Source organism: Nipponia nippon, unplaced genomic scaffold (assembly GCF_047370975.1).
Source record: "Nipponia nippon isolate SJK-2023a ecotype South Korea unplaced genomic scaffold, ASM4737097v1 scaffold_5, whole genome shotgun sequence".
NCBI lineage: Eukaryota > Metazoa > Chordata > Aves > Pelecaniformes > Threskiornithidae > Nipponia > Nipponia nippon.
Genome location: NW_028262369.1, coordinates 48274807 through 48292311, shown reverse-complemented (window position 1 = coordinate 48292311; position 17505 = coordinate 48274807). Strand labels below are relative to the sequence as shown.

The window sequence follows — 17505 nt, the reverse complement described above, 5'->3', positions numbered from 1 at the left end:
AGCGAGTGTGTCTGCTCACCCTGCAGATGGGATGGGAGATGCCCGAGCCCCTCTGCTGGGGCTGGCGCCAGGACCAGCACCCTCAACTCATGCCCTGGGGCCATGGCGTGCCCGTGATGGGCAGCGCTTCCCCGTGATGCCATGCTGTGCCATGCCATGCGTGCCGTGCCGTGCTAGCAAGGCCGCCAGGAGACGTGCCTTCCTCCCTCCCCTCGCCCGCCTGCCGCCACCGCTATCTCTGCTCCCCCAGGGCCTCTCGCCCTCGTCCCCCCACCAAGGTCTCCCGTATCAGGCCTGTCGTCCCAGCTACTTAATCTGGGTTTCTCGGTTACCCCATCCGGAAAAAATGTGTCTAAGAATACCCAGCACAGGCACGGCGCTTCCCGGGGCAGGGGGCTGCTGCCCGCCCCCTCTGCGTGCTGCCAGCCCCTGCGCCCTCCGCCCCACCCGGGCACCGTCCCACCAAACCAGCTCCTGCGCAGCCGTGGCCCTGAGCGCTCTGGGGCCAGGCTCTCTGAGGGCGGCTGCTGTCGGGATGCAGCCGGTGGTCTCTCGGCCAGTGCATTCGGTGCTGGGCTTCCTCAGACACCAGCCTGCCACCCTGAAGGACCACAGCAATGGGCTGCACACCCCTCTGCGGCCACACAGCCCATCTCTTCCACCAGCCTAACCCTGCAGGGCTCTGTGTGTGTGCTGAGAGTCTGAAAGCTCCCCTCCAGGTGCTCCCCTGTCCCTCAAAGAGGGGGCGAAGTGTCCCTTAGCTGTCCCTGAAAGAGGGGGCAAGAGGGGTCCTGTGCTCGATCCATTTCTCGCAGGGGCTCTGGGGCTGGGGGTCGCGGCAATGGGACCTGCGGGCCCCGCGGGTCGGTGCCAGCCCGCAGGGACGCAGGACTCGCCCGGGGACAGGCCAGGCGGCACCGCTGCTCGGGCGTGCGCTGGCGCGGAGCTGGTAAAAACCCACAAGCCGCCTTGCTTAATTGCAACTTATATTTTTTTTCCCCCAGGAAAGGGGCATCGCGAGCACTTGCATCCTTTGGGATGTCGGAGATGGGGAACGGGGCAGGGGAGGTTTGCCCCGGGCGGGGGTTCCGCCGGCCGGGACCCTGCACCTGCCGCGCTGGGGACGGCGCCGTGCCGAGCCGCGCCGTGCCCGGGCCGAGCCCAGCCGAGCCGAGCCGGGCCGGGCCGGAGGGGCAGAGGCTGGGCGGGCAGCCCCGCCCCGGCCCCCCCCGGGCGGTGGCGGGGCCAGTGGGCGGGGGCCGGGCGGAGCGGGGCGCACGGCGCGGCTCGGCGCGGCACAGCACGGCGCGGTTCGGCTCGGCTCGGCTCCGCTCTCCCGCCATGGCATCCAAGTGCCCCAAGTGCGACAAGACCGTGTACTTCGGTGAGCGCATCCCCGGGGCCCGGCCCCGCGTCCCCCTCCCCGAGCCGGGGCGCATCCCCGGGACCCCCGCTCCGTCCCCGCTCCCCCACCCCGGAGCCGGCGCTCATCCCTGCCTCCCCCTTCCTTCCCCGAGCCCCGGTGCATCCCCGGCTCCCCTTCTCCTCCCGGGCGCCGGGCTGTGTCCCCGGCTCCGCCGTCCCCACGCCCGGCGCATCCCCGGGTCCCCGCTCGCCGCGGCCCCTCGGCTCTGCCCCCCCGGGCCCCGGCCCCGTCCCCGGGCGGCGCGGGGGGCTGCTGCCGGCCGGCCCTGGGGCGGGGGGGCCCGGGCACACTCCGCTGCTCCCTGGGCTGAGGAGGCGAAGCAGGGGGTGAGGAGGCCTGGGCGGGGTGCGTGCCCGCAGCCTGTTTTGGTGCCGGGGGGGCTCACGTCCCCGTGTACCCGCTGGCTTGGGCCACAGGGCAACCCAGCCCATCCGACACGGACCGGGTGCTGGGCAGGGGGCTCCCATGAGCCCGGGGGTCTCTTGGTGCGGAGGAGCAGGCGGCAGCAGGTGCAAACAAAACCTTTTCCCAACCAATTTGTTCCCATTCCCTGCAAACCTCGCTCCAGGTGTGCGCCGCTCACCCCTCCCCATCTCGCCTCTCACCCAGCCCTCTGTGGGCTGTTCCCGGGGGGGTGAGCTAATGAATGCTTTGGGGTTTCTATGGGACTTTTTCAAAGGCAGTGTCTGGGCTCAGAGGTCCATCTCGGCATGCCCGGGCCAGGTTTGGGCAGCAGCGAGTCCCTGCAGGTCTCCGAGGGCCCTGCTCGGGGTTGTGGCTGGTCAGGATCTCTGGGAACCGGGGCTGGGGTGTCTCCCGTTGGGCATCCCAGGGTGAGCGCTGCTGCCCAGGTTGCAGAAAATGCCAGGGGCAGAGGTGGGAGCGAGGGCTGATCCCCTGCCTTGGTGCCTCGCCGCCGCTCCCCGAGGAGCCTGCCCCAGCCCGCTTCCTCGCTGCACGGCGGTGCCCAGCCCGGAGCCTCCCAGGGAGCGACCTGACGCCCCTGGCCCCGGGGTGGGCATCCCCGGGGTGGGCATCCCCGGGGTGGGCATCCCCGGGGTGGGCATCCTCGGGGCTGCACTGCAGGCTCAGGGTGGCTCTGGGGATGATCCAGCTCTCCAGCCCAAGCTGCCTCCTGCGACCTGCTGGCCACGGGGTCCAGCTGGCCTGGCCTGGCCTGGCCCAGCGCTGCCTGCCTGTACCCCTCTCTGCCCGTCTCCCTCTGGTGCTGCAGGGTCCGGCCCCTGCTGCCTCAGCATGTTTGTTTGGTGGAGAAATACCAAAGGGTCCTGATGGTGCCTGAGCGTTTGAGGCATTGGTGCTTTCATTCCTTTCCGGCCATCTCCAAGTAAACACAGAGAAATAGGAATTTGCTGTCTTCCTCCTTTAAATAAACCTATTTGTGTGGGGGTGGGAAGGGCTTGGCCCCTTGCATGTCTTTCCTTGTGTGAATCTTTTCCTTTTTAAGCAGAAAATAGCGTGTCCGTTCAGCCAGCTGGGCACTGGCCCGGGGTCAGAGTCACTCCTCTCGCTCCGGGGATGAGCCTGCCCTGTGTGGGGGAGGCTGGAGCCGGGCTCAGGGACCCCCGCCTCGCTGGTGGAGGAGGCCAGGCTGTGCCAGGAGGTGAAGCGCCAGCCCCCAGCAGTGCCTGCGCTTGCTCTTTCTCCCCATGTGCTGGGGGACTTGTGGGTCTCAGGGATGTGGTCTGGGGGGGAATGGTGCTGTACCCCATGTCCCCAGCTCCGTGCTGGCTGTCTCTCCCTGGGTGGGTTTCTGTCGGTGTAGGGGTCCGTGTCCAGGTCTCTGCTGCTCCTTGGCTTCCCCATTCCTGCCCCGCTGGGGGATGCCTGGCCCTGCAGGCAGGGAGGAGGCAGGTGCCCAGCGGCAGCAGTGGCCCCCGCTGCCCCTAAGAGAGACTGGGAGGTGAGTTGAAATGGGAGTGAGCCTAAAACTTCTCTGTGCTTGAAGCTGAGATAGGCTGGAGCGTGTCCTTGCTAATGCCTTGAGCTTTTCCTTGAGGATCTGCCCAGAGGCTCCAGCAGAATAAACCCCAGTCCGTTTATTTAATGCATTGAAACTGGACACAACCTCTGAGCCGCCTTTCCGGGAGGCGGCTCCTGGGGTTTCCTCCCGATGGACCGCGTGGTTCGGTGGGAAGGCGATGGGAGCTCTGCGCCCGGGGTTTGGTAACGCTTGCGAATTCCTCGGCTGGCCCGAAGCTTAACGGGGAGGTGATTTATAAAGCCCCGCTTGTTCGGGAGCGCTCCTCGCCTGTGCTGAATGAACGCTGGCAACTAGAACTTCTCGAATGCCTGGGATTGCAGCCGTGGGTCATGTGTGAGAAATGCCACCGTGTCCCGTTCCCGGCCCCGCACGGTGCCTGAGCAGCGGACCAACGCCAATGATCGTGGGTACCAATGGAAAACTCATTTCCAGCCTGCCTGTTGCTTCATGCTCCCTGGAAAAATCCAGCGGGCTCCTCCCTGTGCAGTCAGGAGGATGTGGGCGTTTCCTGAGCTACAGAATGAGCTTTTTTCCTTTAAAAAGCACAGGGAAATATAAAAATAGTTTTCTGGCTTTTTTCTATTTTTTTTTTTTAAAGCAGGCTGAGGTCTGTGACATTGTTTCCAGGGGCGGCTGGGACTAACTTTCCTGCTTTGTGGAGGTTGGAGGGATGAAGTGAATGTTTAACCGGAGGAGCAGCGCTGCCGGCGGCTGCCGGGGCTGGTTCCCATCCCGCGCTGGCAGGTGGCGGTGGGTTGGGGTTGGGTTATCTCTTCTGGCAGGAAGCGCCGGAGGGACCAGAGTCGCTTGAAGCCAAACTGCCGCGCATTTCCCCAGCTCCCTTTTGCATCGCTAGCCTTAAATGAGTTTTGCAGGGTCGCCGGGAGCTCTGGCCAAGCCTTTCCTCCTCCTGTCCTCTCTTCCCAGGGAACTGCGGGGGATCGTGGCGGCAGGGGGTTTCCTGTTTTCCCATCCTAAGTGCGAGGCAGGCAAAAGCCCCAGGGATGCGGCAAGCAGACGTGCAGCAGGTCCGTCGGCGGGCAGCTTTCGGGGAGCTCTCTGCACGTGCTGGGGTGTCTGAGGGCTGGTGGGAGGCTGCTGCGCTGTCTGTTTGGGAAGCGTCATCCTAAAAGCACGTGGGAGTCACCCCGTAGCCCCAGGGCTTGTCCCGGCTGTGCCTGCAGCTGGAGCAGCAAAGCTGCTCTCTGGGGACGGTTTGCTGGTGGGGTGCCAGAGGGGGACTAAGGACATGGACCCATCCAGCTGGGAAGCAAGGAGCGTCCAAGTCCAGCGTGCTCAGAGGGGCCTGCAGCAGATGCCTGACCCCGCTGTCACGCTGACGTCCCGAGCATACCGGAGGAGAGGGGTGCAGCAAGACACGGGGTGCAGTGAGGTGTGGGGTGCTCTCCCTGCAGAACACTGTGCCGGTGGGTCAGCCCTGCAGAAATTCAAGCTGCAGAAGCCGCTCTGCAATTAATAAGTAACCGCTGTCCTTGGCTCTGGACACTGGCTGTTGAGAGATGGTGGCCCGCCAGCGGCCAGGCAGGAGAGGCAGGAGGGCTGTATTTCGATTACAGCCATCCCTAACAAAGGAAGTGGCTCTTCAAGCGCAGCCGGTGTAGCAGTCGTCACGTCAGCGTCGGCACAGCCCCTGGCTTGGCAGCACGAAGGCTGGCTGGGCGCCTTGGGTAACTGCCTGCTCCGATGTCTCGGGGCGGCTGCTCTCGGAGCGTGCGTGGACCTTGCAGAATGGTAACTAAGGCTGCACCGGTTCCCTGCTCCCCGCGCAGGGCCCTGCTGGGGCGGGGATGCCTCTGTGGGAAGCTGAAGGACGGGCTGATTAGCATTAGCTTTTCCCGCAGGAAAATAGCACGAGCTATAGAAAATTATCTGTGGGAGGGTGGGACGGGACGCTGTCAGGTCTCGGCCCTCTTGCTCTCGCTGACTGTGAAGTGCACACTTTGGTGGAGCTGCTGGGGCTCCTGCACGGTGCGGTGCCGGCATCTCGCGTGCACCTTCACGGGCAGTTGCCTGCCTTGCAGGGAGCTGGGGCTCAGCTGCTGTGGGACACAGGGACCTGCGTGGATGTGCCTGTGGGGGTTGTGCCAGGGGTTTGCGGCAGGCAGCTCTCTGCAAGGCCGGCTGGGCCTGAGTGACTCCGTTTGGTGTTTGGTTTGTGGAGCTCTGCACCCACGTCTCAGGTCCCGGGCAGGTCTTGGGCAGAGCTCCTTGTGTTCCCATCCTCCTTCCCTGTCCCTGGCAGGAGCACAGGGTTGGGGAGAGGTCAGGTGATGGGACTGGAAAAGAAAGGCAAGGAAAGGCAGAGCAGGAACGCCCAAGCAAGAGGTAATGGAAAATCTGTCACCGCAATGTTGCAATCAAATACGGAACCTGGGGCATGTGCCATGGTGCCACTTTTGGTTGTGGTGGGGTGGTGGTGCCCACTGCTCCTGCCAACAGGCTGGGAAGCAACCAGGGAGGTGATGGTGGGGGCAGGTTGGGCCTCACGGGTGGGGAGAGCTCTCCCACCAGCCTGCTGTGCACTTGCCGGTGGGGAGCGCCAGTGCTGCGGCCCCCAGGGGGGTCCCGAGCATCCTCTCCTGCTGCTGTCTCTGTTCACACTGTGTGGCCCACAGCCCTGGGCCAAACGCTGCTTGGAGCTGGTTGTGCCCCGCAGCTGCGGGGAGCCAGCAGGGTGGGGAGGTGAGGAGCCGTGGGGCTGGAGGGGCACTTAGGCAGGCTTGGCTGCTCCAGCGTGTCTCTGAGCCCTGCTCTCACTGACACGGGCCAGGAAACTGTCTCATCCTCCCGGTGCTGCCCGCCAGCGATGGTATCTCAGCACGCAGGAGGAACACCGTGCTCTGGACCAGCAGTTACCCAGGGAGGGGTTTTGCTCGTGTGCCTGCCCGTGACCCAGCTGGCTCTCCACTGGCCGCTCTGCCCCTCGCCGTGAGGTGGGGTGAGAGGAGGGCTGCAGGCTGCCTGGATTCCTGCTGTTGACCGGGGGTCCTGCCTGCAACTCCTCAAATGTGGGTCAGCACTGTGGCAAGAAAGCAGCTGCTTTCTTCGGCTCAGCTGTGGCTGAACCCAGTGCCTGGCAAGAAACACTGCTGGTCCTCTCCCAGCACACCCGTGGTCAAGCTGCCCGGCCTCAGAGCCGGAGGGATGCATCCCAGGTGGACACTGCTTGATGAAGTACAGCAGCCCCGTGGAAAATGGAGAGGGACTTGCTGCAGGCTGCCCTGGCCCCGTGAACCAGAGCGGGAGGTTGAAGGCTCATGACCAGGAAAGTGCCTGCAGTAGGTGAGGTTTTGTCGGCAGAGAGGCAGGGAGTGGCGAGGTGGATGGGAGCCATGCTGTGCATTAGGGCTGCGGCTGGAAATCAAACAACCCTCGCTCACGCCTGAGCGGCTCAGCTACGTGGGGGCTCGGGTCCTGGGGAAGACCTCGCCTCTCCGCTCGGCTGGAAGTGAGGCTCTGGAAAGCGGGACCCCCCTCCTGGGGCATTCCTCATTCCCCGCCCCGGCTGCGCTCCCCAGCGAGGCCGTACTGAGCTGGCTTTGTTGCGTACTTGGAGGCAGCCCAGCCAGTGAGCGGCTCGGGACTGGAGGGCTTGCCTCGCCTTGCTGCAGAGGAGCTAAATATATACATACGTCTTGGCCACAAAATCACAGTGCGGCGTAACCGTCGGCACCGGCTGTGTGACGGGGGAGAGGAGCTGCCTGGACATGGCCGAGGAGGGCAGGAGGGGATGGGATGGGGGACGTGGGAAGATGGGGGACCGGCAGGGCACCACAGCTGGCGGCACAGCCTGGCACAGCCCATCATGGCAGGAAATCTTTAAGCCGTCCCTCTGTCTTTTCCATCTCCCGGCCACGCTGCGAGGGGCTGGGGAGGGGATGAGGCTGCCGGCTGCCTGGACTCTCAGCTTTGTTTCCAGCCATTTACCAGGCTCCTTTCCCTGCGCTCGTCTCTCTTGTTTGTTCCTTTGTGCCTGCGACTGCTTTGAAGCACATCTGCGGTGGGTCTGACAGCATCCCTCTCCTCCAGAGATGCCTGTAACTGGGTCCATGTGGGGATATGGCATCTTTATCACCAGACTGGGCTTTGTCGGCCCTTCGCCGCATCCTCCCAGGGCTGCGGTGGGATGTATGGGGCACAGCCCAGCCCTTTGCAGCGACGCGGCTGCAGCTACGGTTGCTTTTGCTGAATAAGCCTCCAGCTGGAAGCAGCGCTGACGTCAAACGTGGAAATACCTGTGCGAGGGCCCGGAGCCAGCTCGGCACAGCCCCCGACGCCGAGGCTGGGGGGAGGGATGCTCCCTTCCCACCCCGAAAAGATGCGCTCACCTCTGGCCCACACCAGCTGCCTTGCCCAGGCACGGCGGGTAATTAAGGGATGAGCTGCGTTGTCTCCAGGGTGGGGCTGCCACAGAGCCGTGGGGAGCAGACTGCCTCAGCAGCCCCCTCGGGCGCTTTCCTGCTCCTGCCCTCTGATTTTCCCTGGCTCTGGTTGTTGGCGTGGGCTGCACCCCCTGCACGGTGCAAATCCACTCCATGGGTACGTTCTGTAGCTGGCCACGTACCCGGCCGTGCCTCCACCTCTCCTCCACAGGGCCATTTCCCCTAGGGGAGAGGTTTATTATTAATGGGCACCTGGTGCCCGCCACAGCGAGCCGGGTAACCCAGGGCAGGCAAACCCTGAGTCACGCACATTTGGCAGAGGCCAAATTCCTGCAGCCAAGTACCCTTAACTCTGCCCTTCCTGGGGGGTGCTGCATGGGTGGTTTAAATTTGGCAGGCTTGAGGGGAGCATTTTGCCACGGGCTGAGCGTGTAGGTGCGGGATCCAGCAAGCCGGGCAGGACGTGTGTGCGCTCGGTGTGATGCTGAGAGGACGCGGGCGCTGGCCCGTCCCTTCCCGGCGTGGCTCGGCGTGGCGGGGCATGGCGTTCGGTGGTGGAGGCTGGGTGCGGTGTGACATCTAGCTGAGCAAAGCCTGCGTCGGAGCCCCGTGCCATCCTACGCTCCCTGTGCAGAGCTGGATGGAGCCCGGGTGCTGCTTCACCCCAGGCTGCTCTTGTAGTGCTGATGGTGGGGTTCCCCCCTGGCGTCGGGGGGTACGGAGCGGGGTTACTCCCAGCAGCTGCCCAGGGGTCTCTGCTGTGGCGGGGACGTGGCCAGAGACTTCTCCTCTGGAGCTGATGCAGATGTGGCCGGGTGACAGGAAATCCAGGCGCTGGTGCTTTCCCTCTGCAGTGATTTATGGGGCAGCGTGGCCATGGGCAGGACGCCGCTGCCCTGGAAATGGGCTGGGGTGGCTCCAAGCTGCTTCCTCTGCTCGGCGCAAACAATGCTGCCTGGAAAGCTGTGCCGGCCCCAGGCGCGGCCCCTGGGAGCCCTTGTTTGCAGCCAGAGGATGCCTGATGAGCCTTGGCACACCCGGGCAAGGGGCAGCCCCTGCGGTTCCTGGGCTGTCCCCATGCCCCGGGAGCAGGATGGTGCACTTGGCCCCCTCCTGCCCCGTCTCCTGCCAGGGGCTGCGGGTGCTAGCGAGGTCCCTCTTGCTCTGTGTGGCCCCGGGATGCCCTGGCGGGGGGGTGCATTTGTCAGGGAGCAGCAGGGATTTACAGCTGCCTGAAATATTACGGAGGGAGGGATATTAGGGGGCGTCTCATCTCGCGGGGGCAGGAAGGAGCTGGTGTGGGCTGTGGCCGGCTGTAATTGCAATGGCCTCTGGAAACATCCGCCGGGAGTTTCCTCCTTGCTTTGTACCCAGGGCCGCGACGGCGCTGGGCCGGGGCGGCGGGGGGAGCCGGGGGTGACGCAGCCGAAGCGCAGCCTGGCCTGGCTGTGCATCCGCTGTGACAAAGCCGAGCGGCTCTTTGGCCCCGAGCCCCTGGCTCAGCTTTCAGTCCATCACGCTCCGTTTCCCTCCCTGGTCACCCCGGGGAGGCACCCGTTCCTGCCGGAAAGGGCTGGGGGGATGCAGGGCTCCTGCAACAGCCCCAAGGCAGCGGGGTGCTGGGACCTCTGTGTGCCCCTCACTTTTGGGGAGCACTTGCGGGGGCTGGGGGCTGTGTGCCCTGGGGCTGGCCCTCTGCCCCCAGGGCTGGCCGAGGGCTGCAGAGGAAGGGGAGGGCAGGGTCCGGCCCTGGTCCCTTCCCCGCGTGCTGCCTGCTGCAAGGGGTTGGGGAAGCAGGAGCCCTCCTGAGCCCCCGGGCTTGGGGGCCAGCAGGGATTTGCCCTGGCAGCTTTCAGCAGGCAGGCACAGCCCCCTGGCTGCGGCAGGACACCCCTTCACCCTGCCGTCTGCTCCCGCCTGCGGTTTGGTCCAACAGCCTGGACTCGTGCGTGGCATCACTGGGAGGTCGGTTCAGAGCGGCTTCCAGCTGATGCTGGTCCCCCAAGCCCGTCCTCCACGTGCTTGCTTGGGGATGGTCTTGGGGCTCTCCCCTGCACCCTGGTGCGATGGCTCCGGCTCTGTCCCCTCACGCTGCCCTCCTTCGCCACCGGCCACCCCGCTTTGCACTGGGGCTGATTTTTTGGGTGGTGATGGCAGTTGTTTCAGCTTATCTTGGCCCTGTGACGTGCCCCGGACGCAGCTGTTTGCCTTGGGAGGAGGGTGGCTCTGGAAGCCAGGACCTGTCCTTGGGGAGCTCTTGACCCCCATCTTGACCCGATGCAAACAGGTGACATTTGCTGAGGTCCTCGGGGGGTAAAAAGGGCTGGGAAACCCGCCGTCGCAGAGGAGGTCTTCTTGTAGAGCAGGGCCAGGCTCCGGTTGCGCTTTTATTTGCTTGTTAAATATTTTATTTGGCCCTTCTGATTTAGTTTTACGGTGGCTTTAACAGGATCATGCTGTTTTCCAGCTGTCTCCGCACATGTGCAGGGGAGAGGGAGGGCGAACGGGAATCGGCGGGGGGCATGGGGCAGCGCCCAGCCCCCCAGGAGCTGGGAGGGAGTGGGGACGGCGGCAGGCCGGGGATGCAGGACAAGGACTGGCAGCCCGTGCTACCTCCCGGTGTGCTCCTGGAGACGTGCAGCTCAGGGCCAGCCGGAGGAGGTGCGTTCGTGTAACCTGTCTCAAAGCATTTTCCTTTCCTGAATTTGCCCACTGATGCTTTGAAACTGTTTTCGGTGCCGGCAGTGAGTTGCTCTGCAGGTTCGTGGCACTCCGGGGCAATGCAGGGACCATGCCCACCTACCTGTCTGCATGTTGCGCTTGCTCCCGGACTCGGGGTGAGGGGGGTGCACCCGCACGCCCAAGAGACGGGTGTTTTCCAGGGCCAAACATCCGTCCTTGGTGACGCTGGAGGCTGTCTGCCATCTGCGAGTGGCACCGGGGGCAGCTCCGGCTGAGGGCTGGAACCGCGGCTGAGGCTCCTCGGGGAGCACTGGGGAGCCCGAGAGGCTGGGCGTGTGCGGGGGAAGCGTGACGAAACGGGTGGGGTGGGCATGGTAACGCCAAATATTTGAATGGGAGCAGGGTCATTCTGGGTAACGTGGTGGGTAAAAATAGACGCAGGGAGTAGGAAGGCAAACGCTACCGTTACTGGACTGGCACGTGGGAAAGGGCGGCTGTGCGACGGCGGAGCTGGTGCTGGGAGGGTCGGAGGCTGAGGGGCCCGTGCCCATGGCCTGACTGGCCCCGGGGGCCCTGTGGGCTGCAGCAGAGCGGTCCCTGCAGCATGGCTGATTTGCACAGCGTGCCGATGAGCAGCCCCCTGCGGTGCCTGGAGCTGGGCTTCCCCAGGGGCTTTAGCAGGTGCTGAGCAGTCGCTCACCCCTCTCTCGTGTTCCTTGCAGCCGAGAAGGTGTCCTCCCTGGGCAAGGACTGGCACAAGTTCTGCCTGAAGTGTGAGCGCTGCAACAAGACCCTGACCCCGGGCGGGCATGCCGAGGTAAGAGCTCGGGGGGAGCTGTGCTGCCAGGCAGGGGTGGCCTGGTGGTCTCCTCAGGGCTCTCCAGCACCCCAGAGGCAGGGAGTCCCACGAATCGGGCTGGGCCAGGTACCTGATGCCATGCAGATGGGCTGTCCCTGTGGCACGCAAGCTCAGGAGCGCACACTGTGGCTTCAAATGCTGCTGCTGCTGCTGTAACCCGTGGTGCCCGAGCTCTCCTGCACAGTCCTGGGCAAGCCACAGAGTGGTGCTGGCACCGCATGTGGTACCTCAGCTGTGCCACCCGGGTGTGGGCTCCCAGGCGGGGCTTGGCGTGCCCCAGCAAGCCCTTGAAGCAGCTCCATGCACCAGGCAGGCTTGTCTGGGTATTGCGCTGGCTTCGAAGGCGTGCGGGTGCTGAGAGCCTGCACCAGGGTGTGGTTAAAAACATCAAAAATCGGGGATGCGCGGGTTGCCGTGGCAATGCTAGCTCGGCACTGGTGCTTTCGGTGCCCTGGGGCTTGTGCTGGAGTGCGATGCCACCGTGGCTGCCCAGCGCGTGGGAGCGCGAGGGTGCCGTGCTGGCGGTGGCAGGTGCTCAGGCCTGGGAGCAACTGTGTTTTTCTTGTGTGATGCCCCAGCGTGACACTCGCTGCCCTGGGTTTTGCACAGCGCCTGTCATGCCAGAATGTCACCAGCTCTTTAGCACGGTTTTAGCACCCAGCGCAGCTGGGGAGCGGGCGGCGGTGGCAGGGACAGCCGTGCTGGTTGCCACCAGCCTGTGGGGGGAGTGGGGCCAGTCCTGCCAGGGAGGATGGGGCTGCACGGGTGGATCTGTGCTTCGGGCTGGGTTAAGCCTGGGGGATTTGCTGCTTCTCCATATAAGGCCAGATTCTGCTCCCATGGGGGACAGCAGCCAAGCCCCCCCCGACTGCACCGACAGCAGGATTTAGCCCTTCCCTGCTTTTCTCCCTCCTTTCAAGCCAGCATGTCCAGCCAGGTTGGAAAGGTGTCACTGGGAGATCAGCTAAATGTTTACCTTCCCCTCTGGCATGGTAACACTGCGAGCACGCTGATATTTATGCCTTGCGATATTTTGCAGCTGCCTGCTGCCAGCCCGCTGCCTGCTCGCTCCCGCAGCCTTGCCCCTGGCCGCTCCCAGCCCTTGCCTTTGGCACAGCACCGCTCAGGGAGGCGAGGGAAGGGACATCGCTTCTGCTCAGCTACTGCCCTGCCCGTTTTGGGCAAGGCGTCCTTGCCTTGCAGCAGAAGGGATGGAGGGCAGGAGTGCAGGGCACGAAGCAGGGCTGAGATGCTGAATGGAGCCGAGCAGACGATGGGGTGGGTTTGTGCCTGAGGACGGGGTCCCAGTGGATTTTCCACACGGGGCAGTGTGCGTGGCAGCCCTGCTGGCCCCCTGCCTCAGCCACAAATGCTCTTTCTTTTCTCTTGGACTCGGTTCCCAGTGGCTCACGAGAAACGGCTGTGGGGAGCTCCAGGGCTTATCGCCTGCTTCATGCCTTCCTGCGATAATCGCCCCCAGCCGATAGCGGGGCCGATAGCAGCTGGGCTGGGACCTGTGCCCATGTGGGGCCTCTGATCTCAGGCCAAGGCGAGGGAGGGAGGCGAAGCTCGGTGGCAGCCAGAGTGCTCTGTGCTCCTAATAACGTCCTGACTGCGCGCAGGATGCTTAACGGGCAAAGTGATGCCTTACTGGGCCCCGGTGGCACCCCGCCGGGTTGGGACTTGGAGAGGCCTCTCAGCTGAACTGCCGCAGGGTGCCGGTGCTCCAGCCCCGCGGTAGGGCACGTGCAGAACGGCCAGAGTGTTTGATGCATGCGAAATCCTTGAGTGCTCGGGTCGGGTTAGGCTGTCGCTGGCAGACCTGCAGGCTGGGTGCGTTTTGGGGTGTAGGCATGGCCATGGTGGTCTCTGAACACCAGTGGGGATGGAAGCAATCCTGAGGGAATTGTCGTCTCCACTCAGCATCCTAACACTCCCCTCTCTCTCCAGCATGATGGGAAGCCCTTCTGCCACAAGCCCTGCTACGCCACGCTGTTTGGCCCCAAAGGTATGTCCGTGCTACCCCTGTGTGGCTGTGCCCAGGGCTGCAGGAGGGGCCAGGTCCCCCCATCCCTGCTGGTGGGAAGCTGTGGCCCCGAAAGCATCCCAGGAGCCAGGCTAGCATGGGCTGAGCATCAAGCCAACACTTTGCAGTCCCAACCCTGCCGTCCCCTTGTGCAGAGGGAGAGGAGAGCTGCTGGAGGGAGAGATCTGTCCTGACAGCTGTCTTTTTTTTTTTTTTTTAATATTTAAAAAACAAATTCCCATTCAAACAGAAGGTGGAGTTGCTCTCCTATCCTAGACGTGGCTGACGAAAGACTGGATTAGGAGAAAGCAAGCTGGAGCTGAGGTGCAGCCGTGTCTGCAGTGGCCCTGTGGCTCAGCGGGGCTGGGGGAGGTGGGACAGGGCTGGGGGGAGGATGGAGACCCCGAGTGCTCCCAGGCCACCGCAGCCTCTCTCTGCCCCACTGCAGGGGTGAACATTGGCGGTGCAGGGTCCTACATCTATGAGAAGCCGCAGATCGAGGGGCAGACCGCTCCGGGACCCATTGAGCACCCAGTGAAGGTGGAGGAGAGGAAGGTGAATGCCGCACCTCCCAAGGGACCCAGCAAAGGTGAGGGGCAAGGCGGGATGGGCAGCCTGGCCCTCCGCTGTGGCGTTCAGCCAGATGGTGCCGGGTACAGGGTGTGTGTAGGGGGTCCTCCGCACCTGTGTGTCCTGGCTGAGATGTCTCTCTGCTTCCCACACCCGTGCCCTCTCTCCTTCCAGCCTCCAGTGTCACCACCTTCACCGGGGAGCCCAACATGTGCCCGCGCTGTGGCAAGAGAGTCTACTTTGGTAAGGTGGCAAGCGGGCAGTGGGTGCATGCCCTGGGGTGGCATGGCCCCATGGTGCTGGGGCTCTGTGCAGGACCCCTGGGGCATGCAGAGGGGCTGGGAGGGAGTTTTGGCTCAGAGATGGGGTTGGGGGCACAGAGGAATGTGCCCGAGGAGCCTGCAGATATGGGTCCTCTTGGAGGAGCTCCTGGGTGCAGGGCTTCATCTGCATCGTGTCCCCTGCTGTCACCTCCCAAGTGGGTGGTGTGGGCTTAATAGCTGTCCTCGGCCAAACTCTGTCACCTGCGAGGCAGCAGAGGGGTGGGAGAGACGCAGGAGGCTGGGGTGCAGAGGGCTGTCTCGGGATTTTGTATGCAGAGGTGATGACCCCACAGGGCATGCTCCCCCTCGGCATGTGTGCAGGGGGGCCGGTGTGACCCTCCCTCCTTGTCCCCGCTCTAGCTGAGAAGGTGACTTCGCTGGGGAAGGACTGGCACCGTCCCTGCCTACGCTGTGAGCGCTGCAGCAAGACGCTGACCCCAGGGGGCCACGCCGAGGTAAGGGTGTCCCGGCCCGAGAACCCCGGGCAGTGCTCGTGGGGGATGCCAGCAGGGCATGGCTGAGCTGTGCCATGCTGTGCCGCGCCGCGCCGGTTGGGCAGCCCCTGCCTTTGCAAGAGGGCAGGGCAGGGCTGGCAGGAGCAGCTCCTGCAGCCTGGGGGAGCGCTGGGGGTGCTGGGGTGCGGGTGTCTGCAGGGGACGAGCAGAGCAGGAGAGGTGCCCAGCCAGGGGGACGTGTCCTGCGGACTGGCCTTTCCCCTGCCCCTGGTGATGTGCTTCCCTCTCTGTCCCGCACAGCACGACGGACAGCCGTACTGCCACAAGCCCTGCTACGGGATCCTCTTTGGGCCAAAGGGTGAGTGCCTGGGGGTGCATGGGGTGGGGAACCAGGCCAGGGACATCTCCCTGGAGCATGCCACCTTCCTGTCCGGGTCTTCACCCTCCTGCATCTCCCCCCGTGTAGGTGTCAACACCGGAGCTGTGGGAAGCTACATCTATGACAAAGACCCCGAGGCAAAGAACCAGCCCTAGACGGCATCCCCGTGCCCGCCCGCTCTGTGCCCCCGTACTAACCTGCTGCACGCAGCCGGAGCAGACCCTCGCCAGGCTGGCCACGGAGCTGTGCTCTCTCTGCTGTCTCTACTCCGGGCAGGACGGCCCTGCCCCCCGGGTTGTATATCATAGTCTCTAATATAAGCTTCAGTGTTTAAAGGCAAAGGTAGAAGGTGTCTCTGGTGGTTCCCAATGCGCTCTGCCCTCCCCAGCCCTCCCACCAGCCCCCCAGGCGCAGGAGGCAGCAGGGTGGGCGTGGGGGTGTCATCGTGTGCAGGGGACGGCGGGTGGCACCCAAGGGGCTCAGAGCAGGGGGAAGGTGGTGGCAGGAGTCCCACCACGGGAGGGTGCTCCTTGCTGCCCCCAGCACTGAGGGCCATGGAGCCGGCCAGTGTGCTGCGGCGCTTGGGGATGGGGGCTGGTGGTCAGGGCGCCCAGCCCTGTTCCTCGCCAGCTGCTGGGGATGTGCGGGTCCCCTGAGGGCTCTGGCCCATCTGGCAGCACTGCCCTTCTCCTGGCCCTTCCTGGGCTCCATGCCCTGGCTCTCGCTCTCCCTGGGGCACGCGGCCAACCCCAGCCGCCATTGGGGTTGCAGAGTCTGGCACCTCCCTGCATCCCCATCCTTGCGCCCCCAGGGCATCCCTGTACGTGCACCCAGGCAGGCGCCCAACCCGCTCTGCTGGCTGGTTTGGGTTGGTGGCCCCCCCCAGCCTGGTCCCCCATGGTGGCAGAGCCCATGCCGGGGGGGGGCACCCAGCGGCTGCAGCCCTGGGGGAGTCAGCTGCTCCCCGCCTTCGGAGGGCAGAGCGCATTGGGCTGGCGGCTCAGTGGCGGGACGCCCACCTGCTTCCCAGAGCCAGAGGTTTCTCGTTGTTGTTTATTTATAAGCAGTTGTAAATGTGCCCCTCGCTTTGGAGAATGACATGTGCCCCCCAGTCTCACCCCCCCCCCCCCCCCCCGTGCATGCCCAGCCCCGCTGCTGCCCAGGAGGCCGGGGACGGGGCCAGTGCAGGGGACCGGCCGGGGCGGTGAGCCCTGGGGTGCCAGCACCCCGCTCTCTCCAGGCTCCCTGTGCCGCCGCGGGGCTGATGTTTGTTATTTGCTGACAATAAAGGTTTTGAGAGATGTGTTGTGCGGCTCAGCTCTGGGCGGAGGTGGGGGAAGCTGTGTGCGCCGCGCAGCATCCCTCCCATCCCGGGACAGTGTGGGGACCCTGCTGCTATGGTCCTGCCCCAGCTGGCTCCTCCTGGGGCAAGACAGAGCAGCCGTAGCCCCAGCTGAGCCCGAGCTGCCCAGGCCAGAGCTGCTCTCAGTGCAGCACAAGCCACGGCCGCTTTGTGGGCTGTGAGCAGGACGGGCTTGTAGGAGGCTGTGCTGGCCCTGCAGCTGGGATGGGATGGGATCGGATGGGGTGGGGTGGGATCCTCCCTGACTTTGCAGGGTGGAAATCTAATGGAGGGATGTTGCGTAGCAGGTAACACTGTTCCCCTGAGCCTGGGCTTGCTGAGCCGGCTCAGCGCCTGAGCAGGGCTGCCGGTGGGAAAGCCCAGTCTGGTGGGCAGCGGGGCAGGAATGCAATGCGGGGGCATGGTCCACACCCCCCCCACCCCCCCCCAGCCCCTGGGAGCTGCCATGGCCCTGGCCAGATACCAGCCCTGCTGCCATGCCTGGTTTTAGACATCCAGCTATTCCCCCTAGGAGATCGGTGTCTGGAAAGCAAGGCACAGGGGCTGGGGCTGCCAAGGCAAACACCGGCTCTGGGAAACACTGCTCTGGCCTGTCCCCTCTGGCAGGTTCTTGCAAGAGCCCGGTCGGGCTGCCCGCTGGCTGTGCCCTGCCAGGGACGCAGGCACCCTGCCAGCCCCGTTTGCTGGGGAAAACAGGGACCTGGTGCCCCCTGCAATGTCTTGCATCCTTGTAGCAGCCTCAGGCCTGGAGCTGCTCCATCACCGTGTGCAGAGGGGTGGGTGGGTGCTGGCCACAGCCCTCAGCCTTGCTCCTTGCCCAGGCATGGCTAGGAAACGCAGCGGGCACTGCAGAACAAGAACGCTGGCTCTGCCCGTGCATCGTGCCTGCGGGGAGCGTTCGGCCGCAGTGGCAACACCCAGGCTTGGGCAGCTGGCACAGCAGCGGGCGTGGGAGCCATTGGTTTTCCCTGTCCCGGCAGTGATCCCAGCAGCACGCACTCTTTTCCCAGACAT

The 17505-nt window shown here is 64.6% G+C and overlaps 1 protein-coding gene across 2 annotated transcripts; it reads left to right on the top strand.

Moving 5' to 3' along the window:
* Nucleotides 1-1224: 1224 nt before the first annotated feature.
* On the top strand, nt 1225-16429 carry CRIP2 (cysteine rich protein 2). 2 transcript variants are annotated; one of them, XM_087733670.1, is made up of 9 exons: nt 4096-4175; nt 4359-4459; nt 11239-11333; nt 13326-13383; nt 13850-13990; nt 14146-14214; nt 14655-14749; nt 15050-15107; nt 15216-16429. In XM_087733670.1, the coding sequence occupies exons 1-9, from the start codon at nt 4111-4113 to the stop codon at nt 15281-15283; spliced, it is 750 nt and encodes a 249-aa protein (XP_087589796.1). In that variant the 5' UTR covers nt 4096-4110; the 3' UTR covers nt 15284-16429. The 2 variants fall into 2 exon arrangements, with proteins under 2 accessions (XP_087589797.1, XP_087589796.1); XM_087733671.1 differs by lacking the exons at nt 4096-4175; nt 4359-4459 and adding an exon at nt 1225-1384.
* Nucleotides 16430-17505: the final 1076 nt, after the last annotated feature.

Coding starts and splice junctions, on each gene's coding strand:
- CRIP2 (XM_087733670.1), top strand. CDS start 4,111: ATGTTTAACCGGAGGAGCAGCGCTGCCGGCGGCTGCCGGGGCTGGTTC. Junction 4,176..4,358: donor TTCCCATCCCGCGCTGGCAG/GTGGCGGTGGGT, acceptor CTCTCTTCCCAG/GGAACTGCGGGGGATCGTGG. Junction 14,215..14,654: donor TGGCAAGAGAGTCTACTTTG/GTAAGGTGGCAA, acceptor TCCCCGCTCTAG/CTGAGAAGGTGACTTCGCTG.